Source organism: Anomaloglossus baeobatrachus, chromosome 9, assembly GCF_048569485.1.
Source record: "Anomaloglossus baeobatrachus isolate aAnoBae1 chromosome 9, aAnoBae1.hap1, whole genome shotgun sequence".
NCBI lineage: Eukaryota > Metazoa > Chordata > Amphibia > Anura > Aromobatidae > Anomaloglossus > Anomaloglossus baeobatrachus.
The window spans coordinates 204,788,586-204,806,759 of NC_134361.1; the positions used below are offsets into that span (position 1 = coordinate 204,788,586).

The 18,174-nt window shown below is 47.4% G+C and overlaps 1 protein-coding gene across 1 annotated transcript in view; it reads left to right on the forward strand.

Annotated features, from left to right (window-relative positions):
• Window positions 1-18,174, forward strand: part of AK1 (adenylate kinase 1) — a 122,972-nt gene that overhangs the window by 29,883 nt on the left and 74,915 nt on the right. The window contains exons 5-8 of the mRNA XM_075324302.1: window positions 2,466-2,579; window positions 2,651-2,842; window positions 6,212-6,302; window positions 6,405-6,481. Coding sequence (XP_075180417.1) covers window positions 2,466-2,579; window positions 2,651-2,842; window positions 6,212-6,302; window positions 6,405-6,481 — 474 coding nt within the window. The remainder of the gene's footprint in view (window positions 1-2,465; window positions 2,580-2,650; window positions 2,843-6,211; window positions 6,303-6,404; window positions 6,482-18,174) is intronic.

Here is an 18,174-nt window from a genome sequence, read left to right on the forward strand (position 1 = left end):
AACTTGTATACGTATTTTGTATGTAACCCCCTTCTCATGTACAGCACCATGGAATTAATGGTGCTCTATAAATAAATAATAATAATAATAATAATAATAATCCGTCAGTGAACACTTTCAGTTGTGAGAGATGGTAACTCTTTTATCTTTTTCTGAGCTCCTCTCAGCTGTATATGATCACAGACCACATCAAAGCTGAATGTCTTTGGAAACAAACGGTCCAATCAATTAAGACTGGCATTTTGCAAGCTAGTCTTAATGAACGAGACTATTGGATTAAGAAGGCACTGGAGGGACTGGAGTACATTTCTGGCAAAATTTACACCACTAAAGTGTTGGATTAGATAGACGCTGTTCACCAAGCCTTATCTCAGTTTCTCCCTCATTAGCAAAGCTAAAACATAAAAAAGTCACAACTTTGACTTGTGCAATAGTGTAGTGACATATGAAAGTATTTTTGTCAGGCGGGGGTGTGCGGCACAACAGGAGGGGTACACCAGGGGAGATGAAAAGGTAGGTCCTGGTGATATGGTGAGGGGTCTCCACTTCACACTCACCTGTGTCTGATGATCCCTGTGATGATCCCTGTGCTCCCTGCCCGATCATGTACCTAGGTCCTGGCAATAGGGAGAGGGGTCACCACCTCACACTCACCTGTGACTGATCCCTGTGCTCCCTAACGTTCCTAGACGGGTCCTTCCCAACTTTACTGATCACATCCCTAGGTCCTGGCAATAGGGAGAGGGGTCACCACCTCAAACTCACCTGTGTCTGATCCCTGCTCTCCATAAGGTCCCTAGACGGGTCCTTTCCCCGTGCCTGACCACGTGCCTAAGCCCTGGACATAGGGAAAGGGGTCACCACCTCAGACTCACCTGTGTCTGATCCCTGATCTCTCAAACATCCCTAGATGGGTCCTTCCCCCCATGCCCAATCACATGCCTAGGCCCTGGCCATAGGGACAGGGGTCACCACCTCACACTCACCTCTGTCCAATCCCTGTGCTCATTAAGTGCCTAGACGGGTCCTTCTCCCCATACCTGATCAAATGCCTAGGCCTTGGCAATAAGGAGAGGACTCACCACCTCAAGCTCAGCTGTGTCTGATCCCTGCGCTCCCTAACATGCCCAGACGGGTCCTTCCCACGTTTCCGATCACATGCCTAGACCCTGGCAATAGGGAGAGAGGTCACCACCTCAAACTCATCTGTGTCTGATCCCTGCGCTCCCAAACGTTCCTAGACGGGTCCTTCACCCTGTGACAGATAAGGTGCCTAGATCCAGGCTGACCCTAGACTAGGAAAGGAGGAAAAGATCCGGCACAATCTCCTCTGGATAAAATGTCAAAGCTTTATTAGCAAATATTAAAAAGATTCCATCCGTGGAAACAAAAGGAGGGTGTTAACCCATGGAAACTTTACGCGTTTCGGACTTCCATATTAAAAGCAAAAGAGTCCTTAATCATAAGTCATAAGTCTTTTGCTTTTAATATGGAAGTCCGAAACGCGTAAAGTTTCCATGGGTTAACACCCTCCTTTTGTTTCCACGGATGGAATCTTTTTAATATTTGCTAATAAAGCTTTGACATTTTATCCAGAGGAGATTGTGCCGGATCTTTTCCTCCTTTCCATTTACACTTAACCGGTTGGGACCTACCGGTGGATCCCTGGCACCCGCAAGGACTGGCAGCCCGGGTAGCAGGTGAGCTGAGGATACCTTCGTTGACCCTAGACTAGCCCTGGCTAGTGAGCAATCCAACAAGACACTAGTCTTACTACTAACATAAATACAACATAAAGACAGACACAAAATAGCTCCACCGCATCAACTGGGAAGCTAACCACGGCTTTCTTAAGAGGGACCTTCTTCTCAGGTTAGCATAGAATGAACTATCAATGGCATATGTGAGAGTCGGGGGCAGCAGAAAGGTAGAGAAGCTGAGATTAGAGCTAAATGGAATCTCAGCAGAATCAACAAGGAACCCTTAACCTCTTCAGCACCAAATGACGTTAAATCCACTCATGATAAAGAGAACCTGCGATCTGCAAATCCGTGAACTTTTAATTACAGATACTGCTGAATGAGACACACTCATGACAGTTTTACACCAAAAAACTGCTGAAAGCAGCTTCGTGAATTGGGCCCAAAAAGTCTTCGCAAGTCAAACAGTGTAAAGCTTTTACAGAAACCCAATTACAAAAATGATTTTTATGCCCAAATCCAAGCATTTAAGTGACGAAAAGTTCTTCAAAAGGTGGACAACCCCTTTAAGCTTGAAATTCCTAAAATGCATGCCAGCAGCCTCAGCTTGGTGAGCAACATTGTTCACTAAAGGAGATAGACACAGAAATTAGGAGGGTGGAAGACCAAGAATGAGTAGAACTTTGGGTCCCACCAAAATAGGAGAATGCAGTGTTCTATAGGAGTTTTGCGTAAGTTGAGAAATTTTGCTTTTTTGTTATTCAGGAAACCACAATCGAGGAGCTGAAACAGCAGTTTATCAACCATCAGGACTCCACCGGCTTTGTAGTTGACGGCTTTCCACGGGACATTGGCCAGGCGTTCACCTTCGAGGAGCAGGTGCGGATTGTACTAAATACAGAACATAATGTGAGGTTGTCCAAGAACTTGCTAATAGATCTGTGTTGCAGATTGGCACCCCGGACCTGGTGATCTTCCTGGCGTGTTCGAGCCAACGTCTCCGGCAGCGATTGGAAAGACGTTCGGCACAACAAGGACGACCAGATGATAACGCACATGCCATCGACCGAAGACTAGAGACCTTTAAACAGAACCTTCCCCTGATTGTCAAATATTACCAAGACAAAGGGCTCATAGCTAGAGTGAGTGTCTCCATGATGTATTCGGGGGTATTCCCTAAAGTTGTGCCATATCTGGAGGTCCTACTTTAGGGACTCCCAAGGATCCTACAAAATGAAGGGGCATCGTGTAGGGAACACAAAAATGTTCACTTGCGGTTCCCCAGGACAGCTCCGGCTGACTCTTTCTGTTTTGCAGGGAAAAACAGTGAGAAAGTATGATGGGCCCTTCATTCTGAGGATCAGTAGGGGTTCCAAAGGCTGTGTCCCTCTTTAATCTCAAATTAAGGGCATATCCAAGAGATTTCAAAAGCAACCAAGCCAAAGTCTGCCTCCTTATGGCCATAATTGACAACACAAGCAGCAATAAAGCCCAGATTAAGATGGCCATATGACTCACCCCAGGACTATGGTCCTAGGCGATATACTTACGAGGACAGTTCACTGGGTGGTCGTTGCCCGGTTCCATGACCTTGGGGGTCGCTAGAAGGGTGTTATATACAGGGGATTAGTAATTAGTAATAAAGTTTTTTTATCCTGACGCCACTTGCGGGTTGCGGCTAGGTAGATGGAGCTGCTGCTGCACCGTCTCTCACTGCTGGGGCTGATGTTAATGGCAGCCTGGATGTTGGGCCCTCTGCAAGTAGGACCAGGGCCCCAGGGGGTAGGTGATGCAGTTAGGCGCGGAAAGAAGGTAGGATACACAAGGGATTACAGTGTAACTGTATTCTTTACTCACAGCGTTGTTATGGCTGGCAACCCGAAGAAGGCTGGAACTCACCACTAGTCCCCTTAGTCCCAGTACCGGTGTGGTAACCTGGTGGCTTCTTTCCCATGCACCTGTCTCTAATTGGTGGGTCCCCGTGGCTTGGTGCGTCTGGGGGTCCCCTCCTGGTATTCTCTCACTCTTTAGTCCGTACGGCGGGCGGTTTGAACCCTGTAGGTTCGGTGTTCTGTTCCGGTCCCTGGTTCTCCCGTTACTGCTGGTGCCCTGGACTTTACGGTCAGTGAGGTCTTGGATGGTCCACTTACTGTGCAGATTTTCTCAGGTCTACCTGGAGCGCTTGCCTGACCTAGGGCTCTGTACCCCGTCGATGCTATGGTTCCGAGAGTACTCCACTGTACTCCTTTGGCAACCACACGCCTACGCCTGACAGGTCACTGTTACACACTCCCGTCAGTACGATTACGTCCGTCTCCTTTCACATCCACTTCCTGTCTGACCCCTCCTCCCTGGTTGTCGTCTAGTGGACTGGATCAGCTCCACTCCTAGGTGGCCAACCATTTGGTCCAATCCTAGTCTGTCACCAGTCCTTGGGAAAGGGAAAAACAGGAATTATACATGTGTTTTGGTGTTACCGACACTGGTCTTCTGGGTCCCTGGGGGTAGGCCCTACATCTTTGACAGGATGCAGTACGTTGTAGCTCCTGATGGCTTCAGGGGCGCTACTCATACTAATGCACCATCCCGTCACGACTGCAAATTTTTGGAATTCTCAACAATGCTCTCCTGCCCACATAGTCGAGCCAGGTATTCATGTGTATGGAGGTGTTCGGGGAGATAGGCTTTACTAGTATTTGGCCTAAAAGTGCATAGACATCTTTAGGAAACGTTCACAAGGACGTTTGTGGATTTTTCTGGCTTAAAAATCCACATTTACAAAAAAAAGCCAAAAAAAATATTTTTTGTAGGTTTATTTTTTTTTTTTATATATATTTTATCATTTATTTTATATTGAGGGACTTTTTCCTTCTTTATTTGATCCAGTTGTCAAGTTTTGAGCATTTTTTCAAAGCAGTGTCATGTGTGGTCCAGATCCGTGTTTGCGGATCACTACTACCATGTTGGACTCTGTCAATACGGAATCCGACAAACAACCTATCATACGCTGCCCGGATCGGCATTCGCAGTTTGCTACTACCAGGTTGGACTCTGTACACACTTCTGAGTCCAACAAGCAACCGGGCTTCTATTGAGAAACTCTGTTCTGCCGAGCCTCGGCTGTTATATCACCACTGCTTTGGGTACTTTAGGAGTTAATGCCTCCTGGAGCAGCGTGTGGCTTCTTAGAGAACCAGGTTGCTAATCACCACCTTCAGCTGTTCTCCTCCTACTTAAGTCTAGGGAGTTTTCTCAGTTATCGCTGAAGATAGCATCTACTTGGCTCTTTTGCGATATCCCAGTGTCCGTGAGCCATGGCAATCTTCCTTTGGGTGACCAGCAAGTTGTTGTTTGTGCTGTATGAAAGTTCCTTGGTGTGACTTTCTCCTCGCCCTTTGGTTTACCCCCTTCAGTGTCTTTTTGTCTCTCCTCTGTGGATATTTGCTGTGTGCGTAAATTTCAGTTTACCCCATTGTCTTTTTCTTGTGGTTAATTGATTACTTTGTGTCCAGCCCACCCCTGGGTGGGGGGTGCAGGGGTATTAGATCAGGGCCAAACAGGAGACAGGGCCAGGTCGGGGATCCGGACCTCCCTACCTTTAAGGGTACCTCCTAGGTAAGGGTGAGCACAGGGGTCCCAGTCTTAGGTCCAGCATAGGTTTCCCTGTGTCCCCTAGTCACCTGTGACATTCAGAAATGCCCCAAAATGTGGAGTTTTACTTCTTTTTCCACCTGGGAAAAACATCGCACATTGCACTATAGGGTTATTAGATCAGGACCAAACAGGAGACAGGGCCAGGTCTGGGGTCCGGACCTCCCTACCTTTAAGGGTACCTCCTGGGTAAGGGTGAGCGCAGGGGCTCCAGTTTTAGGGCCAGCATAGGTCTCCCTGTGTCCCCTAGTCACCTGTGACATTCAGAAATGCCCCAAAATTTGGAGTTTTACTTCTTTTTCCACCTGGGAAAACCATCACACATTGCACTATAGGGGTATTTTCCCATTTAAATCAATAGGAAGCTGTTTTTTTTCCATGTAGAAATTGGAGCAGAATCCCTTTCAAAAGCTTGGAAAAGACAAAATGCAACAGGTGGCACTTAATTTCTGTGGACCCATAGTGTTGTATGGGGGATTTGGACAAAATGGACAGGTCTGTGTGATCTTTTTGCTGGCTTATGGTCCAACTGGCTTATGGTCCAACTGGCTTATGGTCCAACTGGCTTATGGTCCAACACAGACGTGTGTACAGCCACATAGATTATAATGGGTGCACCAGGGTCGGACATATCATTGGTGTAACCAGGGGCCCAAGACGTAAGGAGGCCCCTTTTCACATCCAAGCTAGGTGTAATTCTGCATTCTGATGAGTGATTGGCCCATAAATTGTTCTTGCACAAGGGCCCTGTTTTGTCTGTGTCCACCATTGCGATGCATGTTCTGTCCGTGAAGAAAGGAGTGAAAAAACGGATGTAAAAATAAGGCCTAAGTAACATGGATCCTGTCATTACTTCTCAGTTTGATGCAGACAGAGAGGAGGATTGCATATTTGAGGACATCTGCTGCGCGGTGCAGGGTCTTCTCTTCCCTGATGGTTTGGGTGTAGAAGGTGCGTACGATGCATTAGTTGTATTTGTCATTATTGCCCTTTTTCCGTATTTATCCATTTGTTTTAATGTCGTATTTTCCCGCTCTCCTCCCTGTTCTGCAGAATTTTGCCCGCAGAATTTCCGTGCCTCGATTTCGGACGAGTCTGGGCAACCGAGAGAAGTGGAAAGTAAAGAGCAGGTAACTGCGGCACATGGTAAATTACCGTACACAGTATAGGTATTCTTATCTCAGCCATTTATATTTATCGTTATGTGAAGGCAATAGGATTATTGAAATGTGAGCGCTGCAGCTAATCAGCAGCTGTTGATTGACTGCAGTGTTCACGTGGCATAAATATGTCGTGCAAGGCCTGGGAGACCTGAACTGGCATCGACAGCTTTGGTCAAGGTGAGTATCTGTTATTTTGATTTTACCCGGGGGGAATATAGTAATTAAGAAGGGGCTGTATAAATAGTGAACAACCCCTTTAAGCCATTCTGGGTTGGTTGCACCAATTCCAACTTATTGGAATGAATCTATGGGTTACATGTAGTGATGAGCGAGTGTGATCGGCCCTGCTCGTTACTCGAGTACTGAGTATAATGGAAGTCAATGGGAAACTCGTGCATTTTTAAACTTGATGCTCCTATCACTAATTACTTGTTTTCACAATTGCAAAGGGCTGTATTGTATAGAGGACCTCCCATTGAAAAAGGGGAGTGGTGACCCACTTATCAATATATAGAAACATTTCCAGGAGGAGTAACAGAGGAACAATACTTTGCAGATATCACGATGTGACTGTAGAATAGCGAGGGACACTGGGCTCCTATACTGTCCCTCACACTAGGGTACCCTACGCTATCCCTAACCTTCAGATTACCCCTGATGGTGGAGATGCCGGAGTCCCGTACCTTACTATACTCCTGACCAGAGCTAATCTGTTCCCCCTCTTCCCAGGTAAGGAAAGAGCAGCAGCTGTGATGGCAACACAAATTAAGACAGACAGGGAAAAAACCCAAAACTCAAACGTACTGCAAACTCTCAGGAACAGACAGTAAGAAACTAAGGAGAAAAGCAAGAGAAGGAAGGCAGCAACAAAAGAACAAGTGTTAATACCACAACCGCCCACAGCAACAAAGTACTACAACTACCAGTTAGTCTGGATCACAACACTTCACAAGACCAGTATAGAAAAGCTATAGTTGGCATTAAAGGAAGGGTCTGGCCAGCATATACAGGAGGGGAGCGAGCTTGTGAATAAACGAGACTAACAAGCAAATCAAAAGAGACTAACTCTTGCTAGAATTAATATGAACCACAAGAAGTGTGATCGCAACTCAAATTAAAACAGGGAAAAACCAAACTCAGGCACCTCAAACTCTCAGGAACAGACAGTAAGAAACTATGGATAGAAACAAGAGCAGCAAAGGCAGCAACAAAATGACAACAAGGGTTAACACCACAACCCCTCACAGGAACAAAGTAGTACAACCACCTGTTATGCAGGCTTTACACGGTACTATCTATCGTGCGATAGTACGAGCGATACTACCTGCCCCTGTCGTTTGTGCGTTACGGGCAAATCGCTTCCCGTGTCGCACAAACTCGTTAAAGCGCCGTCACACGTACTTACCTGCTGTGCAACCTCGCTGTGGGCGGCGAACATCCTCTTCCTGAAGGGGGAAGGACGTTTGGCGTCACAGCGACGTCACACAGCCGCCGGCCAATAGAAGCGGAGGGGCGGAGATGAGCGGGACATAAACATCCAGCCAACCTCCTTCCTTCCGCATAGCCGTCGGGAGCCGCGGGACGCAGTTAAGCTGAGTTCATCGTTCCCGGGGTGTCACACGGAGCGATGTGTGCTACCCCGGGTACGATGAACAACTGGCGCCATTTTAATTAAACAATATTTTAAAACCAAGCAACGAGTACACGACTCATGATTTGTGAGCGATACTGCGTCGCTTGGAGGTGTCACACGAGACGGCGTCGTGAACGATGCCGGATGTGCGTCACGAAAACCGTGACCCCGACGATGCATCGCACGATAGCTCGTCTCGTCTAATGCCCGCATAAGTCTGGATCACAACACCTCACCAGCCCAGTATAAAGAAGCTATAGCTGGCATTAATGGAAGAGTCTAGCCAGCATATATAGGAGGGGAGCAAATTTGACTGGCTCCTCTACAGCATGTGATCAAAGGAGACTAACAAGCAGACCAGCAGAGATTAACTCTTCTATGAACCACAAGTCTGTGAGTTGACGCCTGTGTCTGCCTGCGCTGACCCCAGACATCAGAGAAGTCAGAAGACATAGCACCAGAATCTGAAGTCTCCACAGATCCTTACTCCACTATGTCAGTCGGTCATGTTTGTAAAAATCTCCTGTATGGATACATTTTATAATATCCTTATATGATCATGTCTATTGTATAGCGATACTTAGTTACTGGAAGTGTCGTGAGTAAATATTCATTTACATTTATTTTCTTGAGTTGACATGATCTATTGATACACAATACACTCGGATATGACCCTGTTAATGACCTTGTCCTTGAGCGCTCACTTAGATGTGAGAAGAAAATGAAGGCATCTTGAGTGTTCAGAGGAGAGAAAAGAAGGCAGCTCTCCATCACACCTGGGGACATGAATCATCGCAGCCCGACACGGTCATTTCAGCACTTTGCTAAATCATTTTTTCATTGGCATTGAATAACTTTGAACATTCGGGAGCAATGAATCACTTGTACGGGTCACGCTTCAATATTGGATGTGTATGTCAATGTGAAGCCTGAAATCAGTGGAAGCAGTGAGCTGATTAGCTGGCAGAGATACTAATTAGCCCACTAATAAAAAAGAAACCTCAGAGGCAGAGGCGTCTCTAGGAGTCCAGTACAGGAGGGGGGAAAACATGTCTAAGCGGACGCTGCACCGAGGAAGCGCATGGAGGCGCATCCTAATAAAGTGGGAACCTCAAAGACGACAATGACCTAGACCGCTATTACCGCTATACAGTGACCATATAGAGGTAGATAAGTCAGCTCACAGATGACATCCTTTCAGATTGGAGGGTTTCTTTTTCATCCATCCCAGAGCAGATAGAGATTTTTATTATCTTGCCTACCTTATGTTGTCTTACTGTATTAGCGAGCTTAGCGTCTTGACGACCCTCATTATACCAGGGTAAGGGGTCAACTAGGGCCTAGACACGGGATGGCGCACGGGGGAAGGACCCGTCTGGGAACGTTAGGGAGTGCAGTGATCAGCCTCAGGTTAGTGCTCTAAGATGACCAGCTCCCTCTCCCTAGCGCGAGGGCCTACCATTGTATTGTTTATCTGGTATACCCTGTGTGTCACGTCACTCGCGAGGGTCCTCTCTTCCTAGCGCGAGGACCTACCATTGTATTGTTTACCTGGTGTACCCTGTGTGTTGCGTCACTCGCCAGGGTCCCCTCTCCCTAATGCAAGGGCCTACCATTGTATTTTTTTTCTGGTGTACCCTGTGTTGCGTTACTCGCCAGCGTCCCCTCTTCCTAATGCAAGGGCCTACCATTGTATTGTTTTCCTAGTGTATCCTGTGTGTTGCGTTACTTACCGGGGTATCCTCTTCCTAGCGCGATGGCCTACCATTGTATTGTTTTCCTAGTGTATCCTGTGTGTTGCATTACTTGCTGGGGTACTCTCTTCCTAGCGTGAGGGCCTACCATTGTATTGTTTATCCTGGTGTACCCTGTGTGTTGCATTTCTTGCTGGGGTATCCTCTTCCTAGCGCGAGGGCCTACCATTGTATTGTTTTCCTGGTGTACCCTGTGTGTTGCATCACTCGCCGGGGGGTCCTCTTCCTAATGCAAGGGCCTACCATTGTATTGTTTTCCTGGTGTACCCTGTGTGTTGCATTTCTTGCTGGGGTACCCTCTTCCTAGCGTGAGGGCCTACCATTGTATTGTTTTCCTGGTGTACCCTGTGTGTTGCATTTCTTGCTGGGGTACCCTCTTCCTAGCGTGAGGGCCTACCATTGTATTGTTTTCCTGGTGTACCCTGTGTGTTGCGCCACTCGCCAGCGTCCCCTCTTCCTAATGCAAGGGCCTACCATTGAATTGTTTTCCTAGTGTACCCTGTGTGTCACGCCTCTCACCAGGAGTCGTCCCATGACCAGGCGTCACCCCTGCAGTCACAGGATTTAGCTCTATTGTTGTCGTGTTGACGCTGATCCATCAATACATTGGCACTTGATACTGCTGAGGGGTTGTTCCCAAGAAAAAGTTGGGCAAGAATGGGCTGACAAATAAAAAAAATATATATTTACCTACCTTTTCCACCCACTCCTTTCCTAGAGATGCCTGGAGCTTCTTCTTCCGGTTGGAATGGATATGTGTCCGATGCAACCAATCACTTGCCAGAGCGCTGTTCTTAATTTCCTTTCCGCTTGGCCTATCATATGCCAAAATTAGTGCCATGAATTCACCAGCTTCGAAAAAAAATGAGTTCCTCATCTGTTGGTAGACATATAGGGAGACTATGTATGTTTATAAGTGGCCACCTATTTGGTTGTGATATTATCGTGCGAGAAGACACTCGGTGAGCGGCGCAACACAAAGGGAAAACCAGGACAGATGTAAAATAAGGCCCTGGCGATAGAGAGAGGGAAGCGGGTTCACCTCCTAAGACTCATGTAGCACTGGCATCTCTTCAGAGACGCCGACTTACTCACCGCCCCGGCCTGGTTGCGTCCTCCCCTGCACTACGCCGGCCATCCACGTGTGCTGCTGCCTCCTTCCCCTCCTGAAACCTGTACATGCCGCACAGGGTTCCTGGGAGTACATCTAAGATGCACGTACGCACACCAGCCCTCCTCTTAAAGGGCCGACGTGCTACTTACAGGAAATGCCTCTTAGTCTATGGCTGAGAGGCACAGTGTATTTAAGGCATCTTCCCATTAGGGAAGGTGCCTGCAAAACATCTCTAGTTAGTCAGTCTGTACTCCACTCTGCTACTTAGCTAGTTGTCAGGTCCTGAGCATCTGTCCTGTAGTCCGTTACCCTGTACCTGCCTTCCCATACCTGTGTGCCCCTGTCGAGCCCACCATACCTGTCTGTACCGATGTGTCCAACCTGCCTCAGTCACCCCGCCTGTCTCTGTCTATATCTGAGTTTCTCACCTGTCCTGGGGGTCAGCAGCTGCCACACTCCCAGTCACTGCCCTAAGAGTGGTATGTGGCGTCCACCTCATGCTAGGCTCTTAGTTAAGCCTCTCCCACTAAAGGGTATGCCCAGTTCCCCCCTGTGGTCCAGTGGGTTCAATAAACCCGCTTGCTGCCGGTACACCGGGCGTGAGCGTTACAACTCACCTGAGTCTGATCCCTGCACTTCCTAATGTCCTTAAACCGGTCCTTCCTTCTTTTCCCCATTTATGTGCCTAGGCCTTTGCTGGCCCTGAACTCACCCTGACTAGTGTTTAGGCCAACGCTATTACAATAAAACAGCACGAGAAAGGTAAGATAAGTGGGTGAGAAAAGAAAAAAAAAACGTCCCTGAGTTTCTCCAGCAGGAAACTCTACAGCTGCAACTGAAACAAACACCTCAGCTTCTCCAAAGACAGGCTTTTTCAAAGTGTTCACTGGCTTGGAGTGAAGCCTGGAGTGGGTAAATATAGTGGAAGGGAGTAATAGTGATAAGATGCTGCAGCACTGATTAAGGCTATGAGTAATCTCAGCCAAAAAGGAAAGATTCCTTAACCCCTTCATTGTTAAAGTAAAGTAAATCCACTCCAATACAAGAAAAAAGTTAAGTGGACTCCACAGAGGACCTGCGATCAATTAAGTGTTGAGACCTATTGATCCTAAATCCCCCAGAGGTATCATTCGGACGTGACACACTCTTGACAGATATGAACTGCAGCTTGGTAAGTATGGTCTGTAAAAGTGAGAAATTAAAACCCTCCTGTTTGCCTCCCATGTGCCCAAGTAGGGGTGCTTCGATGCACAGTTTTGGGTGCTCCACCTATTTGGAGGCATTTTCCCCATTGACTTCTATCCCATATACCACCCTCAAATTAGTTTTGTGCTTTATTTGATGCCTAAAAATATAGAAGCACAAGGTCATCTCACAGTCACAACCAGTATTGCTATCACCCATTGTGTAGTCACTAGTCTGATCCCATCTGCATGATTAGTTTTGTATATCACCAGACATCACAATGTTTTACATATCACTGGATCATATTAATCTTTTTAATGATAATCGAAGCTTGTGGATTCCCCCCAAGGAAGTTCTGTCCTTCTCGTCTCCTTATCTGTCCGATGCTGCGATGATCCTCAGCTCTTGAATGAATCATAGATTACATAAACAATTAAATAAAAGGGTCATATGACATTAAAGAACAGCTGCCTTCTGCCACACAGAGATTTTTACAAACTGTCATGGAGCTGTCGGGTTCTGTTCAGACTACAAATTCTGACTCTCCGCCCGATAACTTCTCTGGTGTCTGTGATCAATAAAGGCAAGCTTGTGTGTCAACCTGAAGTGTGGTTATTAATAGGCAGGCTAGCAAGAGTTAATATAAGCTGGTCTGCTTGATAGTCTCCTTTGATCACATGTTGTGGGGAAGCCAATCACATCTACTCCCCACCTCTATATGCTGGCTAGATGCTTCCACCTATGCCAGCTAGAGTTTATCTTAGCTGATCTGGCGAGGTGTTGTGATCCAGACTATCTGGTGGTTGTTATACTTCTTGCTAAGTGCAGTTGTGGAGTTGTGGAGTTCATCCTTGTTTCATTCTTGTTGTTACCTCCCTATTCTTGCTTTACTCCTGAGTCTCTCATTGTCTATATCGGTGTGCAGTGTGTCATAATTTTGGTTTTCCCTTATCTGTCTTTATCTGTTTTCCATCACACTCCTGCCCCGTCCTTCCCAGTTGGGAGGGGGGGTACCAGAGTAGTACTGGTCAGAAGCATAGCCAGGAATTGGACTCTGGCATCTCCGCCATCAGGAGTAACCCTGAGGTTAGGGATAGCTGAGGGTCCCCTAGAATGAGGGACAGCATAGGAGCCCCTATCCTAACAGTCACCATGTTACACCTTCACCCTCAAACCGCACCACTGTTGACTATGGGTCATGCCTGGTACAGCAGTCCATCCTTGAAGGGGTATTTCAAAGTTGTAAAGTGATAGGATATGTCATGACTATAGCTGACGGGGTTAAGTCTGGTGGGGGGGGTCTGCTTGGTTGTGCCTCGTTCCGCTTTATCATGGTGTGGATTCCTCCGGAACGCCACAAGTAATAGTTTCTGCTCTGCAGCGTGCGCAGCTGGTTCTTGTGAGTTAGCCTTGATCCATCCCATTACCCAGATTTCATCTCCCTGACATCCGTTCCCTTGTACTGTTTGTTCACCCTGTCTTCCTGATCCATGTCCCGTTCTGTGTCTCGGTCCCCTCCCCCTCCTTGTACTTACTTGCTCTCCTGACCTCTGACCTTGGTAACGTTTCCTGACCTCGGCTCTGCTTCCCCTGTTTGGCTTTTGACGTGACTTCTCGGCTCCTGACCCTTTTTCTTCTACCTGTTTACGGCTTGCTCGCGCCTCCCTGCATTGACGTGACATCCCGGTTTAGACTTACTCTTTTTGGTGCTTGCACCCTCTTGTGGGCTTTTGTCTAACTGCACTTTGGAGTTCTATCAACTTTCAGCTTCTGCGCCCCCTGGTGGAAGCCTGACAGTATAGAGCTTTATCACTGGCTTAAATACTTTGAAATATCACAACATTTTTTTGCAACTTTTGGCCTTTTTTTTACTCATTTTTTTTTTTTTGTACGACAGAAAGTTTTGTGCCAATTTGTTAGAATTAAATGAGACATTTTAACAAATCATGCAAGTTTTTTGTAATAAAAGGGCCACAAAAAAAAGATTTTTATTTTGCACAAAATTCATGAACCCCACTTGCAACATTTTTGAAAAATGTCGGTCAAAAACTGCAACAAATACCATCAGTCCTAAAAGAAAAGTGACTTAAAAAAAACCCTTGAAAATATTGAAGCGGATCCAAATTGTTCACTGTCCACTTCTGCTACTTTTACATGTTGACACCTTAAGACCGGGGGTCGTCAGAGGGGTAAGGAATTTTTTAAAACGAAAATAGAAGAGCTATATTTTGGAGAACCCTTTGAAGGGAATCGGTTGTTGTCACCTGCAGCCATATATTACGGATGTGTGAATCTGGCCTAAGAGAAGCAAAGAATTTCTGTCCTTGACTCTTATTGATTTTCCTCTTTATGATAAATGCCGTGGTTCTTTATTCAGACACAGGGTACTACAGGTTTGCCCGAATTCTAGTAAACAACTCTTTCCTGGGGGAAGGGGGGGTGGGGGGGGGACATCCAAAACCCATTTTTGGAGGGCGTTCAGATGGAAACTGCCATGGATTCATGCAGGGATGGATATATCATTCTCGCGACATGGGGCCCAAGAGGTAAGGGAGCTCACCTCCACCTCCAAAATAGGTGAGATTGTGCATTTTGATCAATTATTTGTCACGTACGGACTTGGGGAAGGTCTGACGGGGGCAAGACTCATAACAAACATAGGCTTCACCACAAGGAACAAGGGTCCACCGGGGACAGTTGAACAACTATGGACTCTGATGCTAGGGAAGGATAGACACCTCCTGCACTCACCTCAGGCTGTACCCTACTCTCCTAGCCAGTCCCTATTCGGCTTCCACACCTGTTGCTGATCAGGAAAGCTGAAGCACTGAGAGACCCTGTAATAATCCTGGCTAGTGAGTTGGCAGGTGAGGATCGCTAGTCTCACTTCTGCACTAATTCAAACAGACGCGAAGATACGACAGGGGAAACAAGAATGGATAGGGTCCAACTTCATGGCTGTAGTCAGACACCGGAGTTCTGCAAATGGTTTAGCAGCTCCTTCCACCTCCAGGCCTAGTTTCAGAATGAATCAGAATAACCGGCGCCCTCTACTGGGCTATGTGATCATATATAGGGTGTGTACGGGCTTGGGGAAGGTCTGGCGTGGGGCAAGATACACAACTAACATCGGTTTCACCACAACAAGCAAGGTGTACACCGGAGACACTTTAACAACGGTGGTCCCTGATGCTAGGGAAGGGGATGATGGGACACCTCCTGCACTCACCTGCAGTTGTACCCTACTCTCGTAGTCAGTCACTATACCGTTCCCCAACTGTCGCCGAGCAGGATACCCGAAACCCTGAGAAACGCTGTAATAACCCTTGCTAGTGAGCTGGCATGTAAGGATTCCTAGTCTCACTGCTGCACTAATACAACAAGAGGGGAAATAACAAAGGATAAAGCCCAACTTCACGGCTGCAGTCAGACACCAGGACTGCAGCCTACACCACTTCACACAACAAGGGCTCCAGCAGCTCCTTCCACCTCGAGGTCTAGCTTCAGAATAAATCAGAATAACCGGCGCCCTGTGCTGAGAGATTTGACCATATATAGGGGAAGGGAGTGGTCACCAACCGTAAGCACCAGGAGTCAGGAGCTGCTGGAAAGTAAAACTGTCATTAACCCTTTCAGCACCAAAGAAAAGGCAAATACGTTTAATGTGAGGAGTCTCAGATGGCACTCCCAGGAAGACTTCACCACATTCAGAAATGCAATTCACACATTTCGCTCAGTCCTCACCTCCGCTAAACACGATTACTTCAGAAACCTCATATCCTCTCTAACACACAACCCCAAACAGTTATTCAACACTTTCAACTCCCTCCTTCGCCCACCACTGCCCCCTCCAACCTCCCTCATTTCTGCAGAAGACTTTGCCACCTATTTCCAAGAAAAAATCGACCTAATAAGGCAAGTCTTCTCTGCTCAGCCACCACAACCCCTTCATGTAGCTGACCACTGCCCCTCTCCCATAAACTTCCTCCCCACCATCACCGAAGGAGAGCTTGCACGTCTTCTCTCAAAAGCGCACCTCACCACCTGCGCACTTGACCCCATGCCATCCCACCTCCTTCCCAACCTCACCACCATCCTTACTCCAGCCTTAACCCACCTCTTCAACCTATCTTTAACGACTGGAACCTTCCCCTCTGCCTTTAAACATGCAACAGTCACACCTATCCTAAAGAAACCTTCCCTCGATCCAACCTCTACTACCAGCTATCGCCCCATATCACTACTCCCACTTGCCTCAAAACTCCTGGAACAGCATGTCCATGCTGAACTTTCCTCCCACCTCTCCTCTAACGCTCTCTTTGACAACCTACAGTCCGGCTTCCGTCCACATCACTCTACCGAAACTGCCCTGACTAAAATCACAAATGACTTGCTTACTGCCAAAGCGAACAAACACTTCTCTATACTCCTACTCCTAGACCTGTCCTCAGCCTTCGATACCGTTGACCACTCCCTCCTATTACAGACCCTCTCTTCCCTTGGTGTCAGAGATCTTGCCCTCTCTTGGATCTCTTCATACCTCTCAAATCGCACTTTCAGTGTCTCCCACTCTCACACAACCTCTTCATCCCACCATCTCTCTGTTGGCGTCCCTCAAGGCTCTGTCCTAGGACCCCTACTTTTCTCTATCTACACATTTGGCCTAGGACAACTCATAAAGTCCCATGGCTTCCAATACCACCTATATGCCGACGACACCCAGATCTACCTCTCTGGCCCAGATGCCACATCTCTGCTGTCCAAAATCCCGAAATGTCTATCTGCTATATCCTCCTTCTTCTCCTCTCGCTTCCTAAAGCTCAATGTGGCCAAAACTGAACTAATCATCTTTCCTCCGTCTCACCTACACTCTCCACCTGATCTATCTATTACAATAAATAACACCACGCTCTCGCCAGTACCCAAAGTTCGCTGCCTCGGAGTGACCTTTGACTCTGCCTTATCCTTCATACCACACATCCAGTCCCTCACCACCTCCTGCCGTCTTCAACTCAAAAATATTTCCAGAATCCGCCCTTTCCTCAATTTGCAATCTACTAAAATGCTAGTGCATGCTCTCATAATCTCCCGCCTCGACTACTGTAACATCCTCCTCTGTGGCCTCCCTGCCAACACGCTCGCCCCTCTCCAGTCCATCCTTAACTCTGCTGCCCGACTTATCCACCTCTCTCCTCAATACCACCCCGCTTCTCCCCTCTGCATGTCCCTCCACTGGCTCCCAATCTTCCACCGTATCCAATTCAAACTTCTAACACTGACCTACAAAGCTGTGCATAATCTTTCCCCTCTGTACATCTCCGAACTACTCTCCCACTACACTCCAACACGTCACCTCCGGTCCTCCCAAGATCTCCTCCTCGCCTCCTCTCTCATTCGCTCCTCACGCAACCGACTCCAAGACTTCTCCCGAGCATCCCCAGTCTCCTGGAACTCGCTGCCTCAACACGTCAGACTATCCCCTACCCTTGCAAACTTCAAACGGAACCTGAAAACTCATCTGTTCAGAAATGCCTACAATCTACAATGAACTCGCTGCCGCCCGACCACCGTGCGGAGCTGCCGCCCGACCACCGTGCGGAGCTGCCGCCCGACCACCGTGCGGAGCCGCCGCCTGACCTACACCCCACCTATTGTCTCCTCCCCATAATCCTATAGAATGTAAGCCCGCAAGGGTAGGGCCCTCTTCCCTCTGTACTAGTCTGTCTACTGTAACTTGTATACGTATTTTGTATGTAACCCCCTTCTCATGTACAGCACCATGGAATTAATGGTGCTCTATAAATAAATAATAATAATAATAAAATAATAATAATGGCAAAGAGAGACTCTGGCCCAGATACTGTCACAAGTCTCTAGATGCAGAGAGACAGCAGTGACATTATTGGACTGAAAAGGGCTCATATACTGTGTTTCCACAGTGGATCCATGAATGTGTGCTCCATGTGAGCAGGCC